Source organism: Colletotrichum destructivum, chromosome 5 (assembly GCF_034447905.1).
Source record: "Colletotrichum destructivum chromosome 5, complete sequence".
NCBI classification, from domain to species: Eukaryota; Fungi; Ascomycota; class Sordariomycetes; order Glomerellales; family Glomerellaceae; genus Colletotrichum; species Colletotrichum destructivum.
Window position 1 is genome coordinate 3,443,958 of NC_085900.1, and position 25,675 is coordinate 3,469,632.

At 54.3% G+C, this 25,675-nt stretch overlaps 7 protein-coding genes across 7 annotated transcripts; 2 read left to right on the forward strand and 5 right to left on the reverse strand.

The window, feature by feature from the left end:
- Nucleotides 1-852: 852 nt before the first annotated feature.
- Nucleotides 853-2,954, reverse strand: CDEST_08579 (Putative histidine phosphatase superfamily, clade-2, histidine acid phosphatase active). Its single transcript, XM_062924738.1, has 3 exons — nt 2,845-2,954; nt 2,314-2,595; nt 853-2,247 (listed from the first exon to the last, which is right to left on the reverse strand). The coding sequence occupies exons 2-3, from the start codon at nt 2,532-2,534 to the stop codon at nt 942-944; spliced, it is 1,527 nt and encodes a 508-aa protein (XP_062780789.1). The 5' UTR covers nt 2,535-2,595; nt 2,845-2,954; the 3' UTR covers nt 853-941.
- A 4,772-nt stretch (nt 2,955-7,726) lies between these two features.
- On the reverse strand, nt 7,727-10,303 carry CDEST_08580 (Putative dynamin stalk domain, GTPase effector domain-containing protein; the record flags this gene model as incomplete). Its single annotated transcript, XM_062924739.1, has 7 exons — nt 7,727-8,073; nt 8,173-9,377; nt 9,430-9,502; nt 9,556-9,579; nt 9,637-9,766; nt 9,876-10,127; nt 10,190-10,303. 7 exons carry the CDS (start codon nt 10,301-10,303, stop codon nt 7,727-7,729), a joined length of 2,145 nt encoding a protein of 714 aa, XP_062780790.1.
- A 992-nt stretch (nt 10,304-11,295) lies between these two features.
- On the forward strand, nt 11,296-12,638 carry CDEST_08581 (Putative lysine methyltransferase, S-adenosyl-L-methionine-dependent methyltransferase superfamily). The gene is made up of 3 exons (XM_062924740.1): nt 11,296-11,452; nt 11,519-11,680; nt 11,809-12,638. Exons 1-3 carry the CDS (start codon nt 11,395-11,397, stop codon nt 12,600-12,602), a joined length of 1,014 nt encoding a protein of 337 aa, XP_062780791.1. The 5' UTR covers nt 11,296-11,394; the 3' UTR covers nt 12,603-12,638.
- Nucleotides 12,639-12,740: 102 nt separating this feature from the next.
- On the reverse strand, nt 12,741-16,070 carry CDEST_08582 (Putative aconitase A/isopropylmalate dehydratase small subunit, swivel domain-containing protein). Its single transcript, XM_062924741.1, has 4 exons — nt 15,595-16,070; nt 15,486-15,517; nt 15,293-15,367; nt 12,741-15,212 (listed from the first exon to the last, which is right to left on the reverse strand). The coding sequence occupies exons 1-4, from the start codon at nt 15,692-15,694 to the stop codon at nt 13,089-13,091; spliced, it is 2,331 nt and encodes a 776-aa protein (XP_062780792.1). The 5' UTR covers nt 15,695-16,070; the 3' UTR covers nt 12,741-13,088.
- A 1,747-nt stretch (nt 16,071-17,817) lies between these two features.
- Nucleotides 17,818-21,054, reverse strand: CDEST_08583 (uncharacterized protein; the record flags this gene model as incomplete). The annotated part of the gene is made up of 3 exons (XM_062924742.1): nt 17,818-20,108; nt 20,244-20,859; nt 20,920-21,054. The coding sequence occupies 3 exons, from the start codon at nt 21,052-21,054 to the stop codon at nt 17,818-17,820; spliced, it is 3,042 nt and encodes a 1,013-aa protein (XP_062780793.1).
- Nucleotides 21,055-21,501: 447 nt separating this feature from the next.
- CDEST_08584 (Putative 2EXR domain-containing protein) lies at nt 21,502-22,326 on the forward strand (the record flags this gene model as incomplete). The annotated part of the gene is made up of 1 exon (XM_062924743.1): nt 21,502-22,326. The coding sequence occupies one exon, from the start codon at nt 21,502-21,504 to the stop codon at nt 22,324-22,326; it is 825 nt and encodes a 274-aa protein (XP_062780794.1).
- A 310-nt stretch (nt 22,327-22,636) lies between these two features.
- Nucleotides 22,637-24,637, reverse strand: CDEST_08585 (uncharacterized protein). The gene is made up of 2 exons (XM_062924744.1): nt 24,232-24,637; nt 22,637-24,176 (listed from the first exon to the last, which is right to left on the reverse strand). The coding sequence occupies exons 1-2, from the start codon at nt 24,475-24,477 to the stop codon at nt 23,031-23,033; spliced, it is 1,392 nt and encodes a 463-aa protein (XP_062780795.1). The 5' UTR covers nt 24,478-24,637; the 3' UTR covers nt 22,637-23,030.
- Between the last annotated feature and the right edge of the window lie 1,038 nt (nt 24,638-25,675).

Consider the following 25,675-nt stretch of genomic DNA (forward strand, 5'->3'; position numbering starts at 1 on the left):
AATTGGTTCTAAGACCCGGTTGATTCTTGTTCTAGTCTGGCGGACTGGCCCCCCGCGCGCGGGCCGGTGCTGAGATGGCCTCGCATCCCATTTCAACAAGACTGCACTGCGGCACTTTTCGTCCTCTTGTTGTTGTTTTTCTTTCGCAGGGACGTTCGATTCGATTCGAAGAGAGGGGACCGAATTCGGACAGCTGACAGACAGACAGACCGCCCTAAAAGAGCGCCACGTTTCCTTCCATTCTCTCGTCCTTGTCTCAACAACTAGGGAGTCCCGGGGTTACGGACCTGGGTGGCCGAACCCAGAATAGCACCTGCATTCCGTGCCGCAGAGGGGTTGCAGAACAAGAGCCCAATGACGGCGAGCTAGAGGGGAAGGGAACTGGGAAACGAAACCTGCTTCAGCTACCTTCCCGTCTTTCGCGTCCCGTACCTGGTTTGGCCGTCGGCCGGCGGCACTTGGGCGTTGTTCATGGCCGAGGAAACGAACCCGACCCCTTACAGCCCAGTCAAGACGAATTGCACGTCGACCAAAGTCCCCCACCTTGGCTTTGGCCGCGGCTGGATGACGGTGCGCTTTGCACGACAGCTCTGCAGCTCGCAGGCATGGATACGTGGACCATCCAATCCTCTTGGGTCTCTGGCGGCAGCCGAGTTGGTTTGTTCTCCATCTCGGAGGACGGCGGTCGCGAGCCAAGCAAGGCCCACCGTCTGCCGCCGCCTGCCAACCCCAGACCCGGACCTGGACCGGACCCCTAGCCCCTGTCAGCTGAAACTTTGATGCCACCAAAGAGCCTCTGACACTTGACACTGACACTTGGCACGTCTGTTGCTCGCGGATTCACATGTTCTACAGATTCTTTTGGCAGGAAATGTAGTATCGTTCTTCTACCTCTGTTGTAACGGAAAGAAAAATGGGGGAAATCAGTCCTATTCTGGGTATTACACAAAACACTGGTCCCAGAGACCTCCGCTCCTCGCGAAACCCAGGCTCTCCACGAACCGTCCCAACTTGCACCGCCCAAGCTCGTCCGCACCGCACCCGACCAGCGGCACAACCCGGTCGTTGACAAGCACCCGTACCATCTCCTCATCTGCACCGCCACACTTCATCTTCTCCACGTACATGCGCGCCGCGAACGGCACCGTCCAGCTGGCCGTGAACCCCTTGGTCTCCGCCACCGACGTCCGGTTCGTCTTGGACAGCGGCTGCGTCTCGTTATACAGTCCCAGCGCGCCGTAGATGGACATCATGTCGTTGTCGTGGCTGAAGTCGGCGTACAGCTTCTTGTCGAGTGGGAACGTCGCCGCGTCCGCGTCAAGCGTTGAGTTGGTAGACGTGCGGTCCACGACCGGCTGCTGCGTCAGCCGCGCGATGAGCTCGTTGGTGAAGCCCACGCCCTGCGTTGGCCCGAGCGGGTTGCCTGCGTTGAACCCATAGTACTTGCCCAGCGTCTCGTGGTACTCGAGGCTCTTCCACTCGTCTAGCGTGAAGAGGTCGCAGAACTGCGACTGCTTGCCGTCGACCACCGTGTTGAACGGGCACAACTGCATGAAGCTGATGGTGTCCTCGGCCGTCAGGCCCGCGCCCGGGAGATTCTCGTTGAGGCGCGCCGTGATCGGCGGTGTAAATGTGTCGCGCCAGGGGACCTGCGCCTCGTCGCCAACCTTGGAGAACGCGCCATCCTCGAACGCCGTGCAGAGCCCGTGATCCAGCGTATTGTTGACGCCCTTCTCCTCGGGGATAATAGTGACGAGCCCGATGATGCCGCCGTCGGGTCCGGTATGGCCATCGGCAATTTTGGAACCGTAAAACCCCTGAGTCCAGTTCAGACCAGACTCGACCACGCGGGTCTGGCCAGAGGATCTGATAAAGGGGTCGTTATTGGCTGCGAGAGCCTGGTAACGCCTATAGAATGCCTCGCCCGAGTCGACAAGCTCCCGCTGGCCAAAGGGGGTGAGCTGGTCAGCGCCGAGCGTGTACTCGTACGTCTTGATGAACTCGAAGCCTCTGCCATAGTTGGTGACGGTGGTGTGGATGCGGTCGACAAGCGCCTTATAGGTCGCCGTCTTGCCGGCGGTAGGGTCACGAGCACCGTGCCGTGACAGAACTTGTGCGAACGTGACCTCGCAACCCGGGGGCGTGGCAGCGTTGATCTCAGATGGCACCGAGAAGAAGGGAGAATACTGGCCCCAGAACTGCGAGATGGACTCAAGTCCGTTGCGCGGTGTCTGGCCGCTGACGAAACTATTTGCCTTGTGAGATTCATTGTTCAAGTTTGCAAGAGCCTACTACGGCCAAAAAACGACTTACCTAAAGCCTAGAGCTAAGGAAAAGAGAATAGCAAAGACCATGGCGGCGATCGTGAGAAGGAGGATGCGGCGTTTCGAGTCTGGCAAGGGGGTGTCGCGATGCTCGTCCGTCTCGTCCGTCTCGCCCTCATGGGCGGGGATGGCATTGTATTTATATGCTTTTCCTGTGAACAGGTCCCTCACAGACTGGTAGGCCGAAGTAACGATGTCGGAGACACCCATCTTGGCGGTTGGACGGACGAACGAAAGAGTTCGGAAAGGACGAAACGAGATCCAAGTTCGCCTAGTGGTTTCCGGGTCAGTAAGCTTGCGTACGCCAAAGGGTCTGCCCGCTGCAGCATCCATGTGCCCCTCCTTCCAGGGGTCTGGTCGTGTATGGGTGCCATGTCAATGTGAGGTATGAGCAAGGTAGACAGACAGACGTGCTGTGGGCAGCTAGTGAGGGCTGGAGGCGAGTGCCAAGTGGGGGCTTCTTCTTTTTTTTTTTGCAAGAGTGAGGGTCCGGGAGAAGCCCGCGTTCATCAGAACTTGCCTTGTATTTGGTCTGTTTGACAGTTGGTGTGCAGGTTGCGTCGCTGTGTGCTCTCTCCCTCTGTCTAGTCTCTATGCAAAGACGGAAGGGGCGGCGTTTCAATGTAGTCGCCCCGCAGTGCCGCAGTGATGCCAGGCGGACATTAGCCCCAAACGAGGAGCACGCTACGGTGGTGCCTGTCCCACTTGGCCCGGTCACGTGGGTCGATGCGACGTCGGAACTGGAACAAGCTTTCATAAGCTTTTTTGATCTGCCATCGTTGTCCCTGTCGAGCTCCGCCTTTGCGATGCCTACCTATCTACTAACACGCGTTGGTAATTGCCTCACGGCGGATCCTGTTCACTCACTCGCCCGTGTCCCTTTGCTCGCTGTACACGTGTCGCACCTGGGCCACTCCGAGCACCCGGATGTTTCTTCCCCTGAATCAAAGTAGTTAGCTTTGACTCGTTGTCGAAAGCTTGGGTGGCAGACGGGCTCGGAAGCTAAGATCAGGGGTTCAGTCCCGATGGACATGTATGACCATTCGCTTCAATCTGATGGTGTTTTCATGAGCTGAACCCTGCTGGTGAAAAAGTGGTTAATTATTACGCCGACTACCCTCTTTATCCCATCTTGCAGTCATCGTCAGATGGCGCCTTGTTGCAGGTACAGACTCTTCATAGTCCATCCTATCCTGCTCCCTACCCAGTATCATTCAACGGTCGTGTGGGTTACTGGTCTCTGAGAGACGTTTTCGACTCGAAGTCTGAGAACAAAAAGGAGACGGTCGATCACCAAGGAAAAAGTTGTCCGATGTCGACAGCCACGAAACAGCGCGCCCCTCGTTCCACTATTGCTCTGTGATGCCGCTGCAGGACGGAAGTGCTCATCAGACCAGAGCGGAGTCGGCTTCAGTCGTCTCAACGTTGTCGTCGTCCCGTATCCCCCAACTTGACAGGCCAGTGTCTGATCTTTCCCGCGTTCCTGGTACTGGAACACCATGACCAGGCCGGCTCATATGCTTTTGCCTGACTGCTCCTCTCATGCCTTCTGCGACTACTTTCGCAACACACATAGGATTAAGTCATGGTCTCATGATGCATTCAAAATTTCCAGCCCCACATTCAATGCCCCTCAAATCAACAGGTCAAGTGCACAAGGTTCGGCTGGCAAGTACTTCATCAACACAGGCAGCCACATGAGACCAGGGTCATTACCAGGTCATTCACTACCAAAAGAAAATACCAAAAACATACAACACCAGGTATTCGCTGGTCGTCACCGACCCAACTACTAATCCGGCCCTCACTGGTATCCTCTAGATAGAGCTGAGGCGGCCTTTTTCACGATGGCTTCGCCAACCTAAAGCGGTGGGCACTGTTCCTTAAAACAGACGGAGCAAGCCATAGTATAACCGATGAAATCCCGTCTAAGACGGTGAGATCCCGTCGGCTTGTTCTTTGACACTAGCAGATAATTCTACCCCAGGGTGTGACCTGAATAAAGTTCATTCTGCAGGCAGAGATAGCTCAGGCTTGCGGATAGATGATCGCCTTGCGGACCTTGCGGGCCTCCGTCGCCAAAGAAGTCGGTCACACACACATCGAGATAACAGACCTTTTCACGCCCAACCTTCGATTTCTTTCGTTTTTAGCCCTTGGCCTCCAGGCTTTCAGGCCCGTCAATGTTGATTACTCCCAGAATAAAAATATGCTCAGACGCGCAGGTTAAATGACCTATGTCTGTAGAGCCCGGCCAGCCTTTCTGTGTGCCGGATGCCCACGAAGCGGGCCGATCGAGGGCTTCGTGGCCCAGCCGATTGACGGTTCGTGAAACCCGCTGTCTGAAGGCCTCAAGGCGAGCCCACACGTGGTCAAGCCGAAAGAAATCCCACGAAGCCAGCCGATTAAGGCTTTGCAGACTCAATTGAATTCATGCGCATGGCCCAGCCAGCCCAAGGCCTTACAGCCAGCCCAAGGCCCAGCGTTCAGGCCCCTCGTTACGACAAGGCCAGCCGACCGAAGGCCATAAAGGTTGGAATCAATACCTTGGTAGTCTCACTTGGTGTATGAAAGGCCCCCCTCCTTTTCGATTTCTGTCTCGGCCTCAATTCCTTCTTCTTTCTTTCTTTCTTTCTTTCTTTCTTTCTTTCTTTCTTTCTTTCTTTCTTTCTTTCTTTCTTTCTTTCACATCTACTCGTCAGGCACAATGCCGATCCGCTTCTCTCCGTCTTCGCGCCGTCGCTCGCCGGCAAACTCGTCGTCGTCACGAATTCATCTTCCGTCCTCCTGCCGGCCATCTCCCACCTCTACAAACTAGCGACCTACCCCGTCGTCCTGCACGTCTCCCTCTAACCCGCCGGCTTCCCCGACTTCTCTGCTATCACAGCCATCCGCACGTCGGGATGGACCTTTCTGCAGTCCGAGAAGAAAGCCAGGATCCAGCCTCGGGGGATAGTCTAGCTCGATGAAGCAGCTCCCATCAGCATTTCTATTACGAATGAATTAAAATCGTCCGAAAAAGAAGAAAGCGTCAACCCAAAAGCAATACGGCAACGAGAACTTCAAAGGTATATTTAGTGCTGTGGCCTTTTTTTACTCTGTCCCGGCCTCGGAGCTTTTCCTTACAAACAAGTATTTCCTAATGTCTTTCTACTTCCCGCTTTTAACCACCTGGCCCATCAACACACCAGAAAGCCGGTAATATTGTACGAGTGTATGGAAATAGCTTCCCAGCAGCAAGTCGTCAGCTGTCATGTTCCTTGCACGTAGTGCAGTTGCGAATCGAGTTTGATGACGCCCACAACACAGCGGCAGGGCTCATGCTAGAGCATCATCTATCCCGCATGTAAGGGTTGGCCAGAGTCCAAGTGGGCTACGTCTCACCTCAGACGAGATACTTTCCTCGTTATCGAAACTCGGAAAAAGTCGCAACACCCCGCAGGGCAATGGTATCCTATGGCCGATGACGATACACCTGAAAAGGTCTGAGGTCGGGACCGGTATGCTATCCCATAGGGTTAGAAAAGGCTAAGTGGGCTACATCTCCCCTCAGACGAGATACATTCCTCATTGTCGAAACTCGGAAAAAGTCGTAACACCCCGTGGGGTAGTCATCACTGGGGGTCCTCACCTAGAGAGGATAGGATATCCTATGGCCAATGATGATAAAACCTAAAAAGGTCTGAGGTCGGGACTGGTGTCCTATTCCATGGGGCCGTTTGTGTCTCCGTCGAGACACCATGATCGCGGGATCAATGCTGTTGGTAATACCATTGCGTGGGAGCGCTTGGCTGGGAAGACCTCGACTCAACATGGTCCAACGAAGGCTGTCAAGGATGGCCGTCGGGAATGGCTTATTTGTGAATGAGCATCGGGTCTAAAGAGTCAGAATTAGCTCGGCTTCACCAAGAGTGGCAGATGGGAAGACTGCACATGTTAGGAACCTTACCTGGCCCGGTCATTAGTAGACAACATTATACGAGGAAGCCTTCAGTGTGTTCGGAGTCGAGGCAGCATGAGGTTAGATGTTGAGACTGGCAGCAAAGAATGCAAATGGGGGGGGTACAAACAAACGGCCGAAAGACCTTGAGTGAACCGCATGCCAAAGAAACCGAAAGGTAATACGATGGTCTGGCTGGATGACGTTCATCCCGACGATGGAGGTGAAAGACGAGATCGAACTCCAATGCAGGAGGAGAAGCTGGAAGAGAAAAGGATGGACGATGGACGACGGACGACGGACGATGGAGGTGAACAACGAGATGGATTTCCAATGATGAAGAGGCTGGAGGAGAAGAAGATGGACGTTGGGAGATGATGGCATTGAAGTGGGAAGACGAAGATGTCAGGGACAGAACACGGGCTAAGCACCAGCTCAGAAGTATTATCTATACCTGCAGCTTCCCTAACAGCGAAAGCAAGAGTGCATCAACACGGAAGGCTCTGGGGTGTAGTTCGCAATGTTCCTATTTTCGCAGGCGCACCTGGATTATGTCTGCTCTCACATGAGCAAGCGCAAGTCCTACGAGAACCCAGTTGTGGCAGGGCAGCATTCATGTAAAGAAGACACAACTTGATGTCAAAGCTCTTCTAGCTGGCAAGAGCATGGAACCTACAACGATCCGCCTGTGTGACTTACAAAAGGCATGGGCTTTCCGCCTTGTTTAGACAGCAGGTACACACGCCTTACTATGGCAGAAACGACCGGTAAGGACAGAGCATTCAAAATGATGGCATCACTCTAGGGTAACGGATAGCAAGGTTGGCGTTTCCTTCCGATCATGTCACTTAAAGTATCCTCCTCCTTGTAAACATCCCCAAGCAAAGCTTATTCTGGAAAAGAAAACAGGAGAAGGAGGCCGCTTGATCCCTTGTGCGATATATATCATCTTTCCATTTGGGCATTGGTAAGCCCCTATGTGTCATTCCATCATAATGGTTCCCACAATGACAGGCGCGGCAGCCTCCCGGGCGCCGGCCCCACAGGCGCAGCATTACAGAGAGTTGTAGGTCCACAGGTCCGTTTTTACGATGGCAAAAACGGACCTAAAAAACATACAACACCAGGTATTCGCTGGTCGTCACCGACCCAACTACTAATCCAGCCCTCATTGGCTTATCTATGGGAGAGCGGACGGGATCCCGAGTTTTCCAATGGGTATGGTCGTATGTAACAATACCACCGTACCAAGTGGAATATCAAAGCAACGCAACAGGCCACCTCACTAATACAGATCTGCGATCAAGGACGAAAAGCTTCAATGTCACAACACTATCTGCAGACTATGACTGAACTTGTTCTGTCTCGACATACTTGTTAGAGACGACCTCGCATCAAGCGTTGCTTGGAAAACACACATCAACCCTCTGTGTTTCATCGCAACTTTGCTTCATTGCAAAAATCAAGTGCGAAGAACCTTCCTGCCTTGCTCGAAGAGCTTGATGTCGCTCTTCAGCATCTCGCGTGTGACCTTGGTTACAGCATCCTCGCCTGCCACCATATCCAGCTGCTCAGCCGTCATCTTGTAGATGAGGTTCGAAGACAGAACATTGAGAGGGCTGTTCTCGGCATCGATGAGGAAGTAGTCAATGACCTGGGTGCAGATCATGTCCGAGAACCGAGCACTGGCAATGTCGTAGTAGCTGTGCAAGACGTCATGGATGATGTTGCACGTCTCACTCACTCCCTCCACATCAGTCGGCTCTCTCTCCAAGTCGCTGTACTTGACGTAATCGAGACCGTCGTAATCTTAGAATGTGACCTTGAGATCCTTGAACTTTTTGGCAGACCTCTTCGCCTTAACTCTGCTCAGCACTCTGTCGAAAGCCGGATTTTACGTGATGGAACGTCCCTCCCGCTCCACGTGAACGAGTAACTTCGCCTGCTGCATAGCCATTTGGTATCGCTTGACAAGGTCTTCGACGATCGAGGACCAAAGCGCATCAAGAACCTGATGATCGCCGGAGGCCTCCTTGACCACCCCAAAGATGAAATGGTGGACCACAAGGATGACATTGCTGACATGGGCCAGGGTGATAGACTCCCACTTCTTCGACTGCTCCTTGAAGGCTGTGGGGAGCATGTGGTTGTTGAACTGAAAGTCGGTCAGCTTGTAAATCACCAGCCATGCATCTGAATAGGGGGACAATCCTACGGTGCCCATCTCAAAGCCACGAGATGCAAGGTACAATTGCTTCAGATGTTCCATTATTCCGCTGGTCTGAGGAGCGGCACACATGCAGGGCTCTGATAAGACTACGTCCAGCTCGCCAAACTCGTCCTCTGGCATCGTAAAGGTGACATTGTACAGGTCGTCTCTGCCAAAACTCTCATTCTCGGACTCAGGCTCGCTTGCGACCTCGTCGCTTCTGGTCTTGACTTTTTCGTCATTGTCCAATTCATCGAAGGTGCGAGTGTGCGCGCTCTTGAAAAACATTGCGGAAAACGCCGAGTTCATCTCGCGGATCAGGGCCGCCAGGCGATATTTGGGGTTGTTCTCAAAGAGAGGAACGCCTGTGTAATAGGCATTGAGGCTGAAGTCTCTGAGCTGGGTGTACCGACTCACAATCTTCCCCAAGTACGCTCTCTGCTCATCGGCAGTGCTCCGGGGCTGTCCGAGGGTTTCGAGTTTGCTCCTGGCTTCAGCAAAGCGCTCGTTGATCTCGCGACGTACTTTGGGAAACTCGCTCTCGGTCCGGTCCATGAGAAGCTCCCGCAAGCGGTTGCGGAGGGCCGGGATCCCCAAACGCAACTTATCGAGCTTGGACCAAGGGTCCTCGCCGAAGAAGAGCTTCTCCTGAAAATCTCTCTCCTCCTTGCTTGAGGACGTGTCGTCGGCGCCGCGATTCTTGACAACATAGTACCCAAGCTGGATGTCCCGTCTCTTGCCTCTTATCAGATCCATCGCCGCCTCGCGTGTGGCGTTCTCGCTGACGAGGTCCGGCTTCGTGAGGACGCCGAGGGTTCGTTTTCCTTCGGGGTCTGCTTCGGCTGCGTAGGTGAGGATGGTCTGGGTTGCAACATCCACGTTGCAGGGAATGACGGCAAGTATGCTGCGCAAGTTGGGTCAGTCATTGTGGATTCTCGAATATCAAAGTCACTTACATGGTTCTGGATTCCTTGATGTAGTCCTTGATCATTGACTTGACCAAGGCAACATCTCTGGCGGTCGAAACCCCTATGACGGCGGGTCAGCATTCACATTTACAGCTTGCTACAGAGTTCACCTACCATCTTGAGCATTCTCAAAGATGCCTGTGCAATAGAGTAGTCAGCAACTACCCCAAATTCCCAATGCACGAGTAGACTTACCAGGCACATCGATGATGGTCAAGTGTTCCTCATCAGGACCGCATATCTCAACACGCAGAACGTCTTTGCTGAAGGCATCTCCCTCGGAGGTATCATCAGTGGAGATCTTCAATCCCATCACGTCGGCAGCCTTTACATGTTGTCAGTGAATGTTATACATGCAGATGTTTAGCAATTGAAGCGAGCTATGCTTCGCAATCAGAAAGGTAGGCAGTGAACAAAATATAATGTAGACCTACTTCCTTCAGTGCATTCGCAAACTCTTCACCCTTCAAGCTCTGGATCTCACGACGGAACGCCTTCGCTCTCTCGGCTCTCTCAAAGGTAGCATCGAAGGGCTGGATGTTGACGACGATGCTGGAGGTGTTTTCTCGGCGGCAGACGATCTCGGTGGCATGACGGGTACAAAGCCCGACTGAACGCGGGAAGTAGTATCCCGTGAGCGATTCAACACTGGATTTGCCAGAAGACTGGTCGCCCACAACGACAAGCTAGAAGCCCGGTGTCAGCAAACGACATCATACACACACTCAGCCAAAGAAAATGTGCCTACCTGTGGAAGAGCGACCTGCTTGGAGATTCCAAGCTCTCTCAACTTGTCAATCTTGTCGAGAAGGTTCCGGTTGCCCAAGCCGGGAGCCTGAGTCTTGGAGTGCGCAGGTGCCATGGTTGTGACAGGTATGGTAGAACTCAGGAAAGTGTGACGAGAGATGCAAATCAGAATCGATGAGGAGAATGTGAAACGAGGTAGGTGACTCCAGAAAGATTTTGAGTAGAGGGAAAGGCCCAAGAAATATATAAACTCTGTCCTTTCTCCCATAATCACCATCCATATCTTGCTACGGTAGGCAGCATGGCAACGGACAGGGCCAGGCAGAGCTGTGGACAAACGGTGGTGAAAAAAGGTAGGTACCAGGAAGGACCTTGGCTGTAAGAGCAAACGAAGACCTAGGTTCCGCTACAAAACAGTCTTTGGGACCGCCTTCAAGGCAGCTGGCAAGGGTGTTATGCATGGTCGTCATGACCAAAGGAAGTACAAACGCTGCCCAACGTGGACACCAATCGGCAACTGAAAGTAGCTGCTAGACACGTCAGGCTGCCAAAAATCAGCAACGACATTCGTTCTCATGGAGGGCCAGGCGTTCGCTTTGAGTCTTTGTTTGGTGATGATCCACTGGAACCTGTTTCCCGTGGCAGCTGCCAGAAGTGAGACTTGGACCCGAAGTAGAAATGGGCTAACTGATGATTCGTAGGCTTAAACTTCAGGTTGATTGTCAAGGTGTTGTAGCAGACAGTAATTGCTGCTCAAGTTTGTCATTAGAACGAGGAGAGCATTGACACCCTTTTCTAGGTCGTTGACGTGACGCGTTGTGGGTTATGAGGAAACATCATTTTGTTTTCTCGAGACTCCATGTATAGTTAGACCAGGACCGAAAGTGAGAATAGCAGACTCACAAAGTTGGAAAAGTTGGAAAAGTTGAAGATCACCAGCAAGACATGTCGTCGGAATTGACTCCGGGTCTCCAACGGCGAAAAATTGTTAGTGCAACCCCCACACCCACCACTCCAACAACTCGCTCGCAACCTCTCACACCTCCATCATATCCTCCCCCCCCCCCCCCCCCCCCCCCCCCCCCCCGTCCCCCCCTGAATGAATAGTCTCTCCACCGAACTCGATCAAACGGACTTATAAGAAGCCCTCTATTAGTCCCTCCGCTCTTTATTTAGGTCCCCCGGGACTCGAATCAACTACTCGCAATGGCCGTAAAAGCCCTCATCTCAACCCTCGAAGAGGAAATCCTCGACCCAGAAGAGGGTAAGCAGCCCACCCCCTCCTCATTCCAGCAATCAGAACAGAAACTCATATGGCCTCCCTGACAAGAGACGTTCTTCCTCTTCTCACACGAGATCCCCTCCTCGAACCTGGGCTTCATCGACCCCAAGGCTACGGAACTCTCCCTGACCTTGGCCGGGCGAGACTTCACCATTCACCAGTCCCCCACGGTTCTCTCGTCGACGCGCGCAGGCGGCACGACCGGGGCCGGTGAGTCTCCCTCCGCCCCGTCACTGACATCACTTACACCACATCATTTTCGGCTTCGTGATCACCCTACTTACCTCTGAACTCACCATCACACACTACCCCATCCAGACTAACACCCCCGCAAACAGTCCTCTGGAAAATCACCCCCCTCTTCGCCACCTACCTCTCCTCCCCCTCCTCCCCCTTCTCTCCCATCTTCCGCCCGACCTCAGCCGTCCTTGAACTGGGCTGCGGCATCTCCCCGCTGACGGCCCTCCTCCTCGCCCCACGCGTCGCCCGCTACGTCCTCACCGACCAGCCCTACGTGTCGCGAATGATCCATCAGAACCTCGAGGCGAATCCTCTGCCCTCCTCCTCCTCTTCATCAAAATCGTCCTCCCGTCGTAAAAAGACCGGCGGTGGCGCTTCCTCCTCCTCCCCCTCCTCCTCGTCCACCCCCGGCGTCATCGCCTTCCAATCACTCGACTGGGAGCTCGACACCCCGGACCCCTCTCTGACGGGATCCCCCACGATTCGCAGCTTCGACGCCATCGTCTGCTGCGACTGCATCTACAACGAGGCCCTCGTTGCGCCCCTCGTCTCTGCCACCGCCGACCTCGCCCGTCTCCGCCTCCGGGAGCGCGAGGACCGGGCCGAGGCCCGCGACTCCGCCAACAACAACGCCCTTCTGCAGGACCATCACTCCTCCGCTTTCTCCTCCTCCTCCTCCCCCTCTTCCGACGCGGACCGGTCCGAGCCGTGCGTCTGCATCGTGGCGCAGCAGCTTCGCAGCCCCGACGTCTTTGAGGAATGGGCTAGAGCCTTCCACCGCGACTTCCGCGTCTGGCGCGTCCCTGACGCCCTGCTGCCCGAGGGGTTGAGGATCGACTCCGGGTTCGTGGTCCACGTCGGCATTTTGAGGGAGGCGGAGACAGACTTTTGAGTCCCATTGCCGCATGTACGTATCGCGGTCTCACATGAAGGAAAAAAAGGGAAGAGACAAAAAAAAACCTTCGTATTTGCTCACGAGAAACGAAAGCACACATCATGGATGCGAGAAGAAGATTCTAAGACAGAAAAGTCTCGCGAAAAAATAAAAAAGAAGCTTTGTTTGTGGCTACTACGCATTTAATCTCGGGAAAAAAAAACTTCGTAAAACTTTTTTCCCGGGCAAAGCTTTGTGATGTGTGGGAAAAGCCGCCTTTTTGTACCAATTACCCTGCCCACCCCTTCCTTGATCTTTATTTAAGTTTCCCCAAATCGCTGCCGGCATGGGTGGAGGACACACGTATGCCTTGGACGATGAACACGCCCAAAAAAGAGAAAGCCCGTAAAACCCAGAAAATCCGCATCGTAGACACGTCACATGATGATAACTCCTTTGTAATATCAATTCAAAGCCAGCCCCCCGTTTTGTTGCATCGAGTTTTCACCACTCGAGGGGTTCCGTCTTGGTCTCGCCCCGGTTCGTCTTGGGGACAGGGACGGCCTTGGCAAGGAGACGGCCCGTTTTGGGGTCTCTCTTGAGGTAGCCGGTGCCGTCGAGCCAGGGGGTGAGCTGGGACATGCGGCGCTCGTAGTCGGCGATCTTGTCGTTCTGCTGCATGGTCAGGCCGATGTCGTCGAGGCCGTTGATGAGGCAGTGCTTCCGGAATTCCTCGACATCGAAGCTGGAGAGGGTATTGCCGTCCGAGTCCTTGATGAGCTGGTTGGGCAGGTCGATCTCGACCTCGTTGCCGGAGCGCGCCACGGCGGCGATTCTCTCGAGCTTCTCCTTGTCTGAGATAATGATGGGCAGCATGCCGTTCTTGAACGTGTTGTTGAAGAAGATGTCAGCGTACGAGGGCGCAATGACACAACGGATGCCAAAGTCGTTAAGGGCCCAAGGGGCGTGCTCTCTCGAGGATCCGCAACCAAAGTTGGGGCCGGTGACGACAAGGATCTTGGCGCTGCGGTAGGGCTCCTTGTTCAGGACGAAGTTAGTGTTCTCGGAACCGTCCTCGTTAAAGCGCAGGGCGTAGAAGAGGGCCTTGCCGAGGCCAGTGCGCTTGATGGTCTTCAGGAACTGCTTGGGGATGATGGCGTCGGTGTCGACATTAGACATCTCCAGCGGGGCGGCGATGCCCTTGAGGTTGGTGAACTTGGGGAGCCCGGCAGAGGTACCGGCCGAGACGGAGGTGTTGGTGTGGGGCTCGTTGTCCTGGGGCTGGTCGGCGATGGCTTCCTTCTCCGAGTCGCTCTCCTGCACGCGCTCGTCGACGTGGGGCTCGCTGTCGGGGGTGATGGCGGCCTCAATGTGGGGGCTGGCCTTGTATCCCGCAAGCTTTCGGACATCAGCGAGCTTGCCGACGATGGCGGCGGCGGCAGCCATGACAGGGGACATGAGGTGGGTGCGGGATCCGGCACCCTGGCGGCCCTCGAAGTTTCGGTTGCTGGTGGAAGCGCATCTCTCCTTGGCGGCAAGGATATCGGGGTTCATGCCCAAGCACATACTGCAGCCGGCCTCGCGCCACTCAAAGCCCGCGCTCTCAAAGATCTTGTCAAGACCTTCCTTCTCGGCCTGGGTCTTGACGAGACCGGAGCCAGGTACGACCATGGCGCGCTTGATGTTGGCAGCGATCTTCTTGCCCTTGACGACGTGGGCGGCGGCGCGCAGGTCCTCGATGCGGGAATTTGTGCAGGAGCCGATGAAGACCTTGTCGACGACGATATCTTCCATAGGGGTTCCGGGGGTTAGGCCCATGTACTCGAGCATTCTGCGGCCGGCGGCCTTCTTGTTCTCAGTAGAGAAAGTCTCGGGGTCGGGGACGCGGCCGGTAATGGGGATGACGTCCTCGGGACTGGTGCCCCAGGTGACGGTGGGAATGATGTCCTTGCCGTCGATGAAGACGTCGATGTCGTACTTGGCGTCGGCGTCGGACTGCAAAGACTTCCAGTACTTGACGGCGCGGTGCCACTCGTCCGAGTTGTACTTGGGGGCCAGGGGACGGTTCTTGAGGTACTCGAAGGTAATGTCGTCGGGGGCGACCATACCGGCTCTCGCGCCACCCTCGATGGACATGTTGCAGATAGACATGCGGGCCTCCATGCTGAGGCTGCGGATGACGGAGCCGCAGAACTCGATGACGGCGCCGGTGCCGCCGGCGGTGCCGATCTTGCCAATGGCGTGCAGGACGACGTCCTTAGAGCTGACGCCGGGGGCCAGCTCGCCGTCGACCTGTATCCGCATGTTCTTGCTCCTCTTGGTGATCAAGCACTGGGTGGCCAGGACGTGCTCGACCTCACTGGTGCCGATGCCGAAGGCCAGGGCACCGAAGGCGCCGTGGGTCGAGGTATGGCTGTCACCGCACACGACGGTGGTGCCGGGCAGAGTGAAGCCCTGTTCAGGGCCGATGACGTGGACGATACCCTGTCGCTTGTCGCCAAGGCCGAAGTAGGTGAGGCCAAAGTCCTTAACGTTCTCCTCAAGGGTCATGCACTGGATTCGGGAGTCGTCTTCGGCGATGAAAGAGCCGATGTCCTTCATACCTTTCCGCGACGATGTGGGGACATTCTGGGGGGATGCGGGTTAGCGATTGGGACTGGCAAGAGGGTCGTCGCATCGCATCGCATCGCGTGATGCAATCAACTTACGTGATCGGTGGTCGCAAGAGTGCAGTCCGGGCGACGGACTTTGCGGCCAGCGTTCTTTAGACCCTCGAAGGCTTGCTGCAGGTCCTTTGTTAGCCGAGCTGTGCGATGGTGGGGTTCGGCCAACCGACGTCATCCGAATCGGAGAGCCAGCTGAAGAAGGGAGAAACCTGGAGGAAAAGAGGCGACAACATACAGGAGAAGTGACCTCGTGAACGAGATGCCTGTCTGCATTTCCAAACCACCGTCAGTGATCTGATCGATTGATTGTGCGTTTGTCACCATGGAGACAGGCTCCAGCTTACCAATGTACAGCAGAATAGTGCCGTCCAGCTTCTCATCTACGACGTGGGCCTGGAGGACCTTGTCGTAGAGAGTCTGCGGGTTACCTTCGGCAACTGGCATTGTGTATGTATGCGTGCGTGTGTGACTCGAAAGAAGAGAAAAAAGACGGGAAAGCAAAATCAGCCGTCCTCGCAAGCAGGGGGATGTGCCGTTTGATGCGATGGGCTCCCAAGCTCCTTCTCTAGTGTTTGTTTTTGTGGATGGATGCGCGGGACGGAGAGGTAGAGTTCGTGAGAAGAGGCGTAAAGTAAAAAGGGAGAAAAGGGAAGAGAGTGAGAGAAAAATCCTGAGTCGGAGGGACGGCGGTGGCAGGGTGTGTGGGGGAAGAGCAGCTCAATATGTATCTGCCGGACCGGGAGGCCTTCGTCTTAGAGTTGGGAAACTGAATCAACTGACAACAGGATACATACCTACATACGACGGCACGCCCCTCCCCCTCCCCCTCCCCCCTCTGCAAAAGTGCCCGCAGTCGGCAAGTATTTGCGTACAAGGTACTCTGTACCTAGAAACAAAAGAAAACCATCACAACAGTGAAGCTTTGGGACGAAAGGGACTGCATTCCGATCATCGGAGGCGCCAGCTCCAGCCAGAGGCGGGTCCGGTCGCCGGAACGCGGGGTACAGCGCCCTGATTTGCAAATGAGGCCCGCGGATTGGCCCGCTGCCGCAAGGTGCCCTGGCCCGGGGGTCCCGCTTCGCACCCAGTCGAGAGCCGTGAGAACCTTCCAAATCGTGCCATGAAATCTGACGATTCTGCTCTACTGTGCCTGCGGGCCAAACGGAGGGACGTTATCTTCGGGTCTTTTTTGTTTTGTTTATTGTGTGCTTCGTGACCGAGTATGTGGCTCTTGTTCATATTGACACTATTGTACTACATCGTAGGTACCGTACTACATCGTAGGTACCGTACCATACCGCACCGTACCATGCGTGCCTTGAATGTCCCGAGAAAATAATAATGAAAAATCGTTTATTTAAAAATCCACAACGCTCAACTACACGGCCCGCATGTGAGACGCAGAGAGCCCGCAATCTGGCGAGTAATATGGGCTCCAGCGGGCTCAGCGCAGCCCAAAACAGCAAGTCGTTTGAGTTCCGATGTGTCTAGCTTTGTACCTCCTGCCACTCGCCCCGTTCTGTTCCGTTGATTGCCGTTTAGGGAGGAAATGCTCTTCTTTTCCCAATTTTCTTCTTTCTGTTGTCCTCTATTAATATGCCCTTGCTGGCTGCCGACACCGCTGCCGCCGCCGCTGCTGCTACTGCTACACAATAACACACTGGTGGCTGACGACCGGCTGGTCGGCGCTCGTCTCGTTCTTCTCCTCATGTACGTGATCGACGCGGTGCGATGCCGAAGTCGATGCTGCTACTGCTGCTGCATTGCAGCAAACCAACTCTCCGTCGGGGGCTTTCGCTTGCCCAAACCTCCTGGTCCTCAACTTTTTTTTTTAAATTAAATTTTTTTTTTTTGGTGCATTAAGCCGACTCGGGAAACAGGGTACATGCCATGCCCTTGATGCTACTGACAGACAACTGGGAGATTACTCCATCATGACGCTGCAGAACGGCATGATAAACATCAAGGAGCTCGGGTCAGGAACCCTTAAGAAGCCGACTTAGTCATGTACTACATGTACGCTCGCTGCACACACACAAACAAAGGCCATACACCCAGCACCCAGCACCCACCGGCGCCCGCTCAGCCATGCAACTGTGAACGATCAAGGAATAGCCATATCAACCAACTATACCGGTATATTGATATTGAACCAACCGACGAACCCATCTCAGCACTCTCAGCAATCAGCACTCGGCATACTCGTCGACCGAGCTACTGCCCCCCACCCTAATGCTCAAACAGCGCCCGTTGAACTCGCATCATTGGACACTCAACACTGCGCTTTCGGCCTGCCCCCCTTATCAAACACTGCCTTTCCCCCTACCCAGCCGATATACGGCGACCCACAGAGCGCCGCCTCACCAACCTCACCCGGTCCTTGACTTCCCTCCCCTACAGAATAGTCGATAGGTAGGTTAGGTACCGTAAAGAGTGGTAGTTTGTCCGTACAGAGTATGCGTACGGAGTAGAACGTAGGTACATTCCACAGCGCGCCGATCGGCCGTTGGTCGGGCTCCGACGCCAAGCTTCCCTTCACAACCTCCCTTTTTCGTCACCACCGGCTGTCAGGAACCGAGAATCGCAATCAGCCCCCCCAGCACACCATGCGCTGTCCGCATCACCAGTGCGATCCCCTGCGCCGTCCGGACCGCCACCGCCAATGATATGAAACCGCTGCTCACCGTGAATAGGAACAATCCGAAATCCCTCCATGTTGACTCGTTGCCGTCAAGTCGCTTTCTCACTGGCGATGTCGGATCAAAGCATGGCGAGATCAGACTCCAGTACCACCGGGCCCAGATCCCCGCCATCTGCTTGCCGTCGGTGGCGCATTTTAGCAACCGCTTATGGATCGTCTCACTTCTCAAACGACCTTCGATGTCGCCGCCTTCGGAGCCCTTGTCCACCAGCGTGCTTGACGTGCTGCAGCCAGGCTTCGACGACGTGACCTGACTGGTCGCTGGCCACTCTCTGCTCTGCTGTGTGCGGATAGTCTGAGGGTCGGCACTGCTCCCTGTTCTGACAGAGACTGGGCGAGAGCTGCTCTGGTCGCTGTTGCTGGTCTCCGGGCTGTCCGTGCTTCTGCTGTTCGACTTCTGTCGGCTCTTGTCCGAACGTCTCACCATCCAGTTGAAGCTGCTCCTCAACCTCCTAAACGGAACGTGATCGGCACGAGGCTTTCTTAGACTGAGAGGCAGTGCTCGGGAATCTTTGCTCGCCCCAAGACACCTTTTCTGAGTTTCCGCCATCTTGCTGCCCGAGTAGACCGCTGCGGCCCGCGCCGCCCTCAATGAAGCTGCCTTGCTTTGATCCCGCTGGACAGCTTCTTCCCGAACGGTTAGGGGTGATGTAGACGTGGACGTGGGTGACGTGACACTGTTCTCCGTCTGCTCCTCTTCGATTTCGCTGCCGGGCGAACTCTCGACAAAGGACTTCCTGGCCTCCGTTTGGATCGCAGCCTTTTGACCGTTCTGAGCTGCCGCCGCAAGCTTGCCTTTTGGCACCAACGTCTCGGTCCGCCGTTTGACGTTGGCCAGCAGACGTGTTGATTCCATCGATATCTCTTCTGTCGAAGTCGACATTTGTCCGTCGCATCGCCGACTGCTGTGTCGATTCTGCAACATGCTCCAGTTTTCGCTGGCTTTCCTCCCTGGTTGACTTTGACATGGGCTCAATCGAAAATGACCTTGGTCGAAGCCAGTAGTGGTGATGGTGGGTATGATAGCAGACCTTACCGCCGGTCCCTCTATTCCTTCTTGATCTACAAGGCAGGTCGGTTCCTCGTTCGTCTCCATCGTGTCTTGGGTCACTAGCTGGTCCACAGAAGGCTTGCTTGCCAGGTTCGAAAACTCTGCCGTCACCTGCAAGCTGGCGCTCATCGGCCCCTTGGGGGGGGTTCTGGCCATTGACCCTTCGTTCCACGTCTTCAGAGCCTCCGAAGCCCTCTGGAATGTCGACCATGACTCGGATGGGGATATGGTCACTGGAGCTCCTAGGCCACAAATCTCGGTTGCCTCCTGGTTGTTGAGATCCCGCTGCTGCTCTACCACGAATCGGGAGCCTATCCCTAGTGACCGGTCCTTTGAAACTTTGTTGGAAGTGAGGACCTCGGACTCCTGACGGGCTTGCTGCTTCTGTTTGATGAATCGAGAATGGTCTGTTTCTAATGACTGAGGGGCTGGGAGTCGTGTTTGGTACGTTTCTGTTAGGATATGAACGCTCAAGCGGTCTTTTTGAATCGACCTGGAATTGATTGATATTGCTCTCAAAGGGTAGGAAGGAACTTTGCCCGGGGTTGGACAGGGAATTCTTGAGAACTCCCTGATGTTGTGTTTTCGCCGGTCCGTCACGACGCAATTCATCGGGGTGGAAACGGCCCGGAGTGCTGGCCGGCCTCCCGGCTCTGTCTCCTCGAGCCATCGCTGGCCTAAAAAAGAAACCGCCTTTTGAGGACCTTTGGGAAGAGGCGGCAATACTTTCTCCATTACTTGGTCTCCCTTGGTCTTCTGCTTGGCAATGAGTGTGGGAGGCGTGATTTGGACTTGCGGGCTTCCCGCACTTACACCCTGTGCAGGGCTCGCAGCGCCAACCGGAACCTGTCCCAAGGCTAAATCTCTCTCATCACCGAAAGCGGTACCACTCCCCATGAGCTCTCTAATTCCAGGGGCGGCGAAGGAGGATCGCCTCCGTTGAGGTGTTCGAACTATCGTGTCAGAAGAATCCGCACCGTCATCCTCCGAGATCAGATGCCTTGACAAGTGGGACCTGGGATCTGTGTGACCCATTGCCGGTCGATGGGAATGATACATTTCCTGCGGTTGCGGGAAACTCCAGTCTCCGTCTTTGTCTTCCGACTCTAGCACACCCATCAGCAACGACCTTTTCAACGTGACGGGTAACCGGATCTAGACCACAATATGATAGGTGTGGGCAATTGTTCAAACAAGACCCTGTCAAGTTGTCTTGATGAGAAACCCAAATAACAACTTACCGCGGGTGGAAACGCTCTTGATTGACTGGGCAATTGGGCTCAGAACCGGTTCTTTTGCAGACGACCAGTGCTGCCGATTGCGCCGCCACCGAACGTTGCGCTGGGCTTGTCGTATGGCCTCCTTTTCTCGATCTTTCTGTGCGAACCGCCGTTCCTCTTGTTGCTGGAGCTTTTGCGTCACCTCTTCCGTCAGCACGATGGCCCCTCTGCGATCATTTATCGGCAGCGTCTTTTGGCGTGATTCCAGCTTTGGTTCAAGAGCCCAGGATGCGGAGCTGAAACTAGTTGTCGAGGGAGTCAAAACGTCCAGCTCTCCGGTGCTTGGGTTGATTCCGGTGACGCCAAGGTAGTCGCCACTCTCCTTCAGAGTTCTCCTTTCTAGCTGGACCAAGCGTCGCTCTTCTAGAGTCCTCTCTCCGCTCGAAGCCCTAGTATTCGGGATGTGAGCAATGGTCTTGGCCCTCCGCCGGCGAGGGCGATGTTCAGAAGATCGATCCCTTCGAGAACTGGAAACCTCCTCTGCCGTGTTCCAGCGCGTGATGCGGTCAGAGCCTCGACCAATTCGAGGAGGGCTGGTAGGAGAGTGACCTGATCTGGAACGGTCTTTCCCAGCGGCCTCCTAGTACCCCTGATTACGATAGGTGCCGCCCTTCTCAGCGCGGCGGCTTGGTAACACAGCCTTCAAGCGAGAGCTCAGCGTCGCTTTCCGACCAAATTCCTCGAATGTTCGCTGTCCAGATCGTTTGGGTTCGATACGAAATGACGGGGCTTCGGAGTGTTGGTCGGAGGCTGGAGCGGAACGGGTTGACATTGTCCGAATGAAGGACACAAGGAGATAGGAATGCTACGTATGGCGTAAGGTAGGTAGAAAATAAACAAACAAAACTCGATACCAGAAAAGCTCGCGGACTCGTTTCCAGGGATCCCGCGCGGCCATGGGAGAGATTGCGAATGACAGGTTGTTGACAGGAAAGGGACATCCTTGCTGAGGAAGGGACGATAGGTCTGAACGGCCAATCTCACTCAAGCGGAACGACTCAATGAGGTACTTCTGTCAATCAACCCCTGACCCTCTCACTTTGGCCAGGCAATCGCCTGAGTTTACGCAGTGCTGAGCGACTTCTCAACTTCTCCTGATTTTGACCACGCCGGTACATTTATTTTCTTCCATCCTTCCCTCCCCCATTACTCCACCGAGGTCGCTCTTCTTTCCCTTCTGCGAGCTACTCTATCCGGACTCACTCTTTTCGCACTCACAATGACATTTCATACCTTTAGAGACTTGCCTCCTGAGATCCGGGCGTTGATTTGGGCCTTCTCCCTTCCCGAGAGTGAGCCAGAAGTCTGCATAGCGCAACCCACGGGCGACGCACCGCACTCCTTGGTGGTCTATACCGCCTTCCCGGTTATCATGCACGTTTGTCGCGAGGCCCGCCAGTTTGTGCAGAATACCCGACTGAGTGGCATCAACTTTGCGTCTTCAGGGTCGGCCTATACCACAGCTGGATGCCCTGTGCCCTTCCGCCCCTTCCGGCCGGAACTTGATACCCTCTTCTGCCAGAACACGGGCCCTGCCGCACTGGAAGACATCTCGAGCGAGGACGATCTCGAACCAATCCTCCAGGAAACACGTCATCTCGCCATCTCGGGCGAAAGAGAGTACATCAACCTAGTGGCCTGGGTCTTGCTGTTCTACTTTCCCAAACTGGAGGCGTTATCTGTGGTTGTCGGCGATCCGTCCCTCGACACTTGTTTTGAGTCCTACTTCGACGCACCAAATACAAGATGCAAGCTGCGCAGAATATCAGACGAGCATGCGAGGTCAACAGTTTTGGGGGCGAGGAAACCCGTTGATCTTGGCGTCGGGGAGCCAATTTATATCTCGGATTGCATGGAGCAGTTCACCCGGCAACTCGAAACTCTCATGATGGAGTGTTTCGAGGGCATGGACAGGGTCGTACGGAAGTCGCATCAGTGGTGGGACAACAAAGCGAAGACTGTCAGGAAGGTCAAATACCTCACACAAACATTCGTCGAGTATGAGGAGGATGGGCTTTTCAGGCTGAGCGAGTTTGTAGAATAAGGCCAAGCATTGCATTGATGAGGGCAGGTGCAAGAGCCGGGGAAGGTCAATGCTCAAGACGTTGTTCATTTGAAGATCACAAGGCTTTGGCGAAATTGGGTTTAACAACCTGTTTTTGAAGTAAAATGCAACACATAGCTTCTGATTGACGGAGTCCGGATTCAGAGTGCGCACTATGACTAGGGAGGAAGGGATGAAACGGACAACGAAGACGAAAGCATTAGGCTCGTTTGTTATGGTATGAATAGTGCTCCAACCAGAGACGAATATCATCATAGTGATTACAATTCTCATTTGACAACATTGCTTTGTTTCAACTGATTTTCATCACGTATATCCTTGTTAACCAACCTTCCGTCAGACGTTAGAGCAGATGACTGCCTTTGCATGCTCAATGGCCTGCGTCTGGATGAAGAAGTGAATAGCCCAGAAGAGAAGACGAAGACCAGAGTTTAAGAACACCCCAATGCAAAAGCACATCACTCACTGGTCACGTGGGCCAGGTTAAAACCAATTGTGAAAAGAACGCTGTTTGAGCTTTGTCTTATTGCGGCGACAAAGAAAAACGCCTGCCCAGAGTTGACCATCCGCCTAAATCAGCCTAACGCCATCATATGCTGTTGTAAAGAACCTTGGGTTAACAAGCAAAAGTTCGCCATAGCAATTTCACCCCACCCAATGATGCTATGCATTTTGCCCTATTCCTAGCGAAAACCAGACAATCTTGAGGGGTATCGTTCCTGCTGTTGCACAGCTCTGTTCCTCTTTGCGCTAGCAAAGGGGTTGTAGTTGGGTGCACTTGTGATGTCCAGCGCGTCTGAACCGGTAGATCTCCTAGTCTCCGTTTGCTTGAGTGGGCTGCCACCACGGCGCTGTTCGAGGGCGGCCATCTCCCTCGAGTTCCGGGGGGACATGAAGCCTTGGTTCATCTCATTAAGGCTAGTCGTCTTCTTGAGCGGCGAGTTCGCATGGCTAAACACACCCAGGCTACCGCCAAAGTTCGTCGATCCCGTACTCGCCGCGGCGTTGCTGGTCGAGGTTGAAGCAGACTGATAGGCCGGAGCAGGAGGAAGACTCTGACGAATTGATCGAGTGCTGGGTACGGGGGTAAAGGACTCGGATCTCCGGCCCGAGGTCGGCGTAAAAAGACGAGACGCGAAGCTGCTGATTGGAGGAGTGTAGGCTGGCTCCTCCTGCTTCACATGGGGGTTGGGCGTAACGACGAACTCCTTCTTGATGACGGTTGTAGGGGTCCCCAGCTCGACGAAGGACTCTTCATCCTCGGCCTCCTCAGGGGAGCACTGCGTACCAACATCGCGAACAACTGGGTGAAGGCGCGGGCGTACAAACTTTGTATCATACTCGTGAAGCACCTCCTTGTGGATGATGGCCGTATCCTTGATCTGCTGGGCGTAGCGGGTCTGGACTAGCGTCAACTGGGCGGTGAGAATGAGCTGCAGGATGACGCAGTTAAAGATGGTAACGCTGGGCCGAGGGTCCAAGGGAATCAACGGCAGGAACATCATGTAGACGAGGACGTGACCGGGGCTGAACAGACAGAACAGTTGCAGGGAAACCGGAAGGGGGTCCCAGATGCTCAGCTCCCACACGTCGTGTGTCCTATCGGGATGAGCCCGCGACTCGGCCGTCTCGGGCACTAGAAGACTGTTCAACAGTCGCAGAGGGGACGAGGCAGCCGGGTCGGACCTGGCCTTGACTCGTTGGGCGGAAGGGGTGTGAGGTTTGTCTTCGACGTTGACCTGGAACAATCGGTACTGTCTCGTTCGCGTCATGGCGTAAAAGGCATTGACGAAGGAGAGGATACCAAGGATCCAAACGAGTGGCCGCACCTGAAAGAATGTGTCAGTCTGGCGAATCGCAAACAGCATGCTGGCTTCCACTTACGATGAATGTGATGATGTTGCCAGAATTTCCATCGCTGAACACATCATCATCTGCCTCCGTCGCCACGCAGTTAGCCCTGGCAAGAAGGAAGGCGAAATTGAAGCCAAGTCCAAGTTGAGTGCCCAGAGCCTTCGAATCCCAGTCTCTCGTCTCGAGTTCTTCCGACAGCCAGAGCAAAAAGTCCATCGGATTGAGTATGGCTCTCAGGCGCTCAGAGAGCGGCTTCTTTCGCACGAGACGCGGCATCTTGTCAATTTGCGACTCTTCTCATCGACGTCGTGTCGGGCAGATGAAACTGGGAAGGCCGTGACGGCGTCAGGGCGATCGTCGGTAGGTCCGAGATGGATGTTGAGTCGGCCGTGGTCGAGGTGGTCGTTGTCGTTGCTGGGCGAAATTGTTTACAAAGAAACTGGGGCGACTATTGATTTTGGAGATTCCGTCCAGAACAGGGCGAGCTGTAGCCTGTTGAGGTCGAATGCGGCTAGCGTCATCTCCGCTTTGACACCCACTTCCTTGTGGGTCTTTCGTTCTTTCCTTTGAACCCCTGGAAGCCTGGCTGCTTATTTGGAAGATAAAACAGCATGCCGCTTATACCTAAATAGTATGTCCATTGAATTGGAACTTATAAACAAAACCTGACGTACATCTCATTGGAGGCAGACAGCAGCAGCTGTGTGCTTCCCGAATACCAGTCTTGCCACTTCCTCCAGCACTATGATAGCTCAAGAATGCGACCCACGACACAAGAGATGCGCAGCAAGATCAAGATATTACTTAACAAGTTTGTACATCGCTGTGAAGGGCCATAACTAGTGGATGTAAAGGAAATCACGATGGTTTCATCCCCTGCTTCGTCAATACCTGTGCAAGAGGGCAGATGGAAAGGCTGTTGCTGAGATTGGCAGGCTCTGAATGTAGCCTGCCGGCAGATAAAGCACTATCTACTATTGTTCCATGTTCAAGCCTCCTGTCCTTTTGATTATCCGAGACATGGGAAACGTTTGGTAAATTTCAAATTCCTTTGTGTTGGTCTTCAAATGATAACCCCTATCTCAGTCAGTTGAATGTGGCAGTCTGACTAGGAACTTGTCTCTACTTGATCGTCAGCCTGCTAGACACAGAAGATGTGACTCCTTCTCAGCATCTCCAATATCTCTACATGTTCTGCGCCTATAGAATTGTGAGGATGAGTAGCTATTCAAAACCTACCCTCGGATTCAGGCCCAAGCATGACTCTTTTAGATTACTACACGTCAAACACGACTGCTCAAGGTAAGTAAGTGCGTTAGACCATCAAGTTTGGCAATACAGACAACGATACCTGACGGTGGGTTAAGAAGACTCGCGGACTGAAAACACCCTAGAATCATCATCACCTTATGATCACTGTCTAGTGCGAAAGTAAGAAGTTACAAATTAATAGCGTGTCTCTTGCTGAGCATCC

Excerpts from the sequence above, each read along its gene's own strand:
- CDEST_08581 (XM_062924740.1), top strand. The coding sequence starts at position 11,395 with ATGGCCGTAAAAGCCCTCATCTCAACCCTCGAAGAGGAAATCCTCGAC. Across the intron at positions 11,453-11,518 it reads AATCCTCGACCCAGAAGAGG|AGACGTTCTTCCTCTTCTCA; the intron begins GTAAGCAGCCCA and ends CTCCCTGACAAG. Across the intron at positions 11,681-11,808 it reads AGGCGGCACGACCGGGGCCG|TCCTCTGGAAAATCACCCCC; the intron begins GTGAGTCTCCCT and ends CCCCGCAAACAG.
- CDEST_08585 (XM_062924744.1), bottom strand. The coding sequence starts at position 24,477 with ATGCCGCGTCTCGTGCGAAAGAAGCCGCTCTCTGAGCGCCTGAGAGCC. Across the intron at positions 24,177-24,231 it reads GCAACATCATCACATTCATC|GTGCGGCCACTCGTTTGGAT; the intron begins GTAAGTGGAAGC and ends ACATTCTTTCAG.
- CDEST_08582 (XM_062924741.1), bottom strand. The coding sequence starts at position 15,694 with ATGCCAGTTGCCGAAGGTAACCCGCAGACTCTCTACGACAAGGTCCTC. Across the intron at positions 15,368-15,485 it reads TTCACGAGGTCACTTCTCCT|CAAGCCTTCGAGGGTCTAAA; the intron begins GTATGTTGTCGC and ends AAGGACCTGCAG. Across the intron at positions 15,213-15,292 it reads CTCTTGCGACCACCGATCAC|AATGTCCCCACATCGTCGCG; the intron begins GTAAGTTGATTG and ends GCATCCCCCCAG.
- CDEST_08579 (XM_062924738.1), bottom strand. The coding sequence starts at position 2,534 with ATGGGTGTCTCCGACATCGTTACTTCGGCCTACCAGTCTGTGAGGGAC. Across the intron at positions 2,248-2,313 it reads TCCTTAGCTCTAGGCTTTAG|TTTCGTCAGCGGCCAGACAC; the intron begins GTAAGTCGTTTT and ends CAAGGCAAATAG.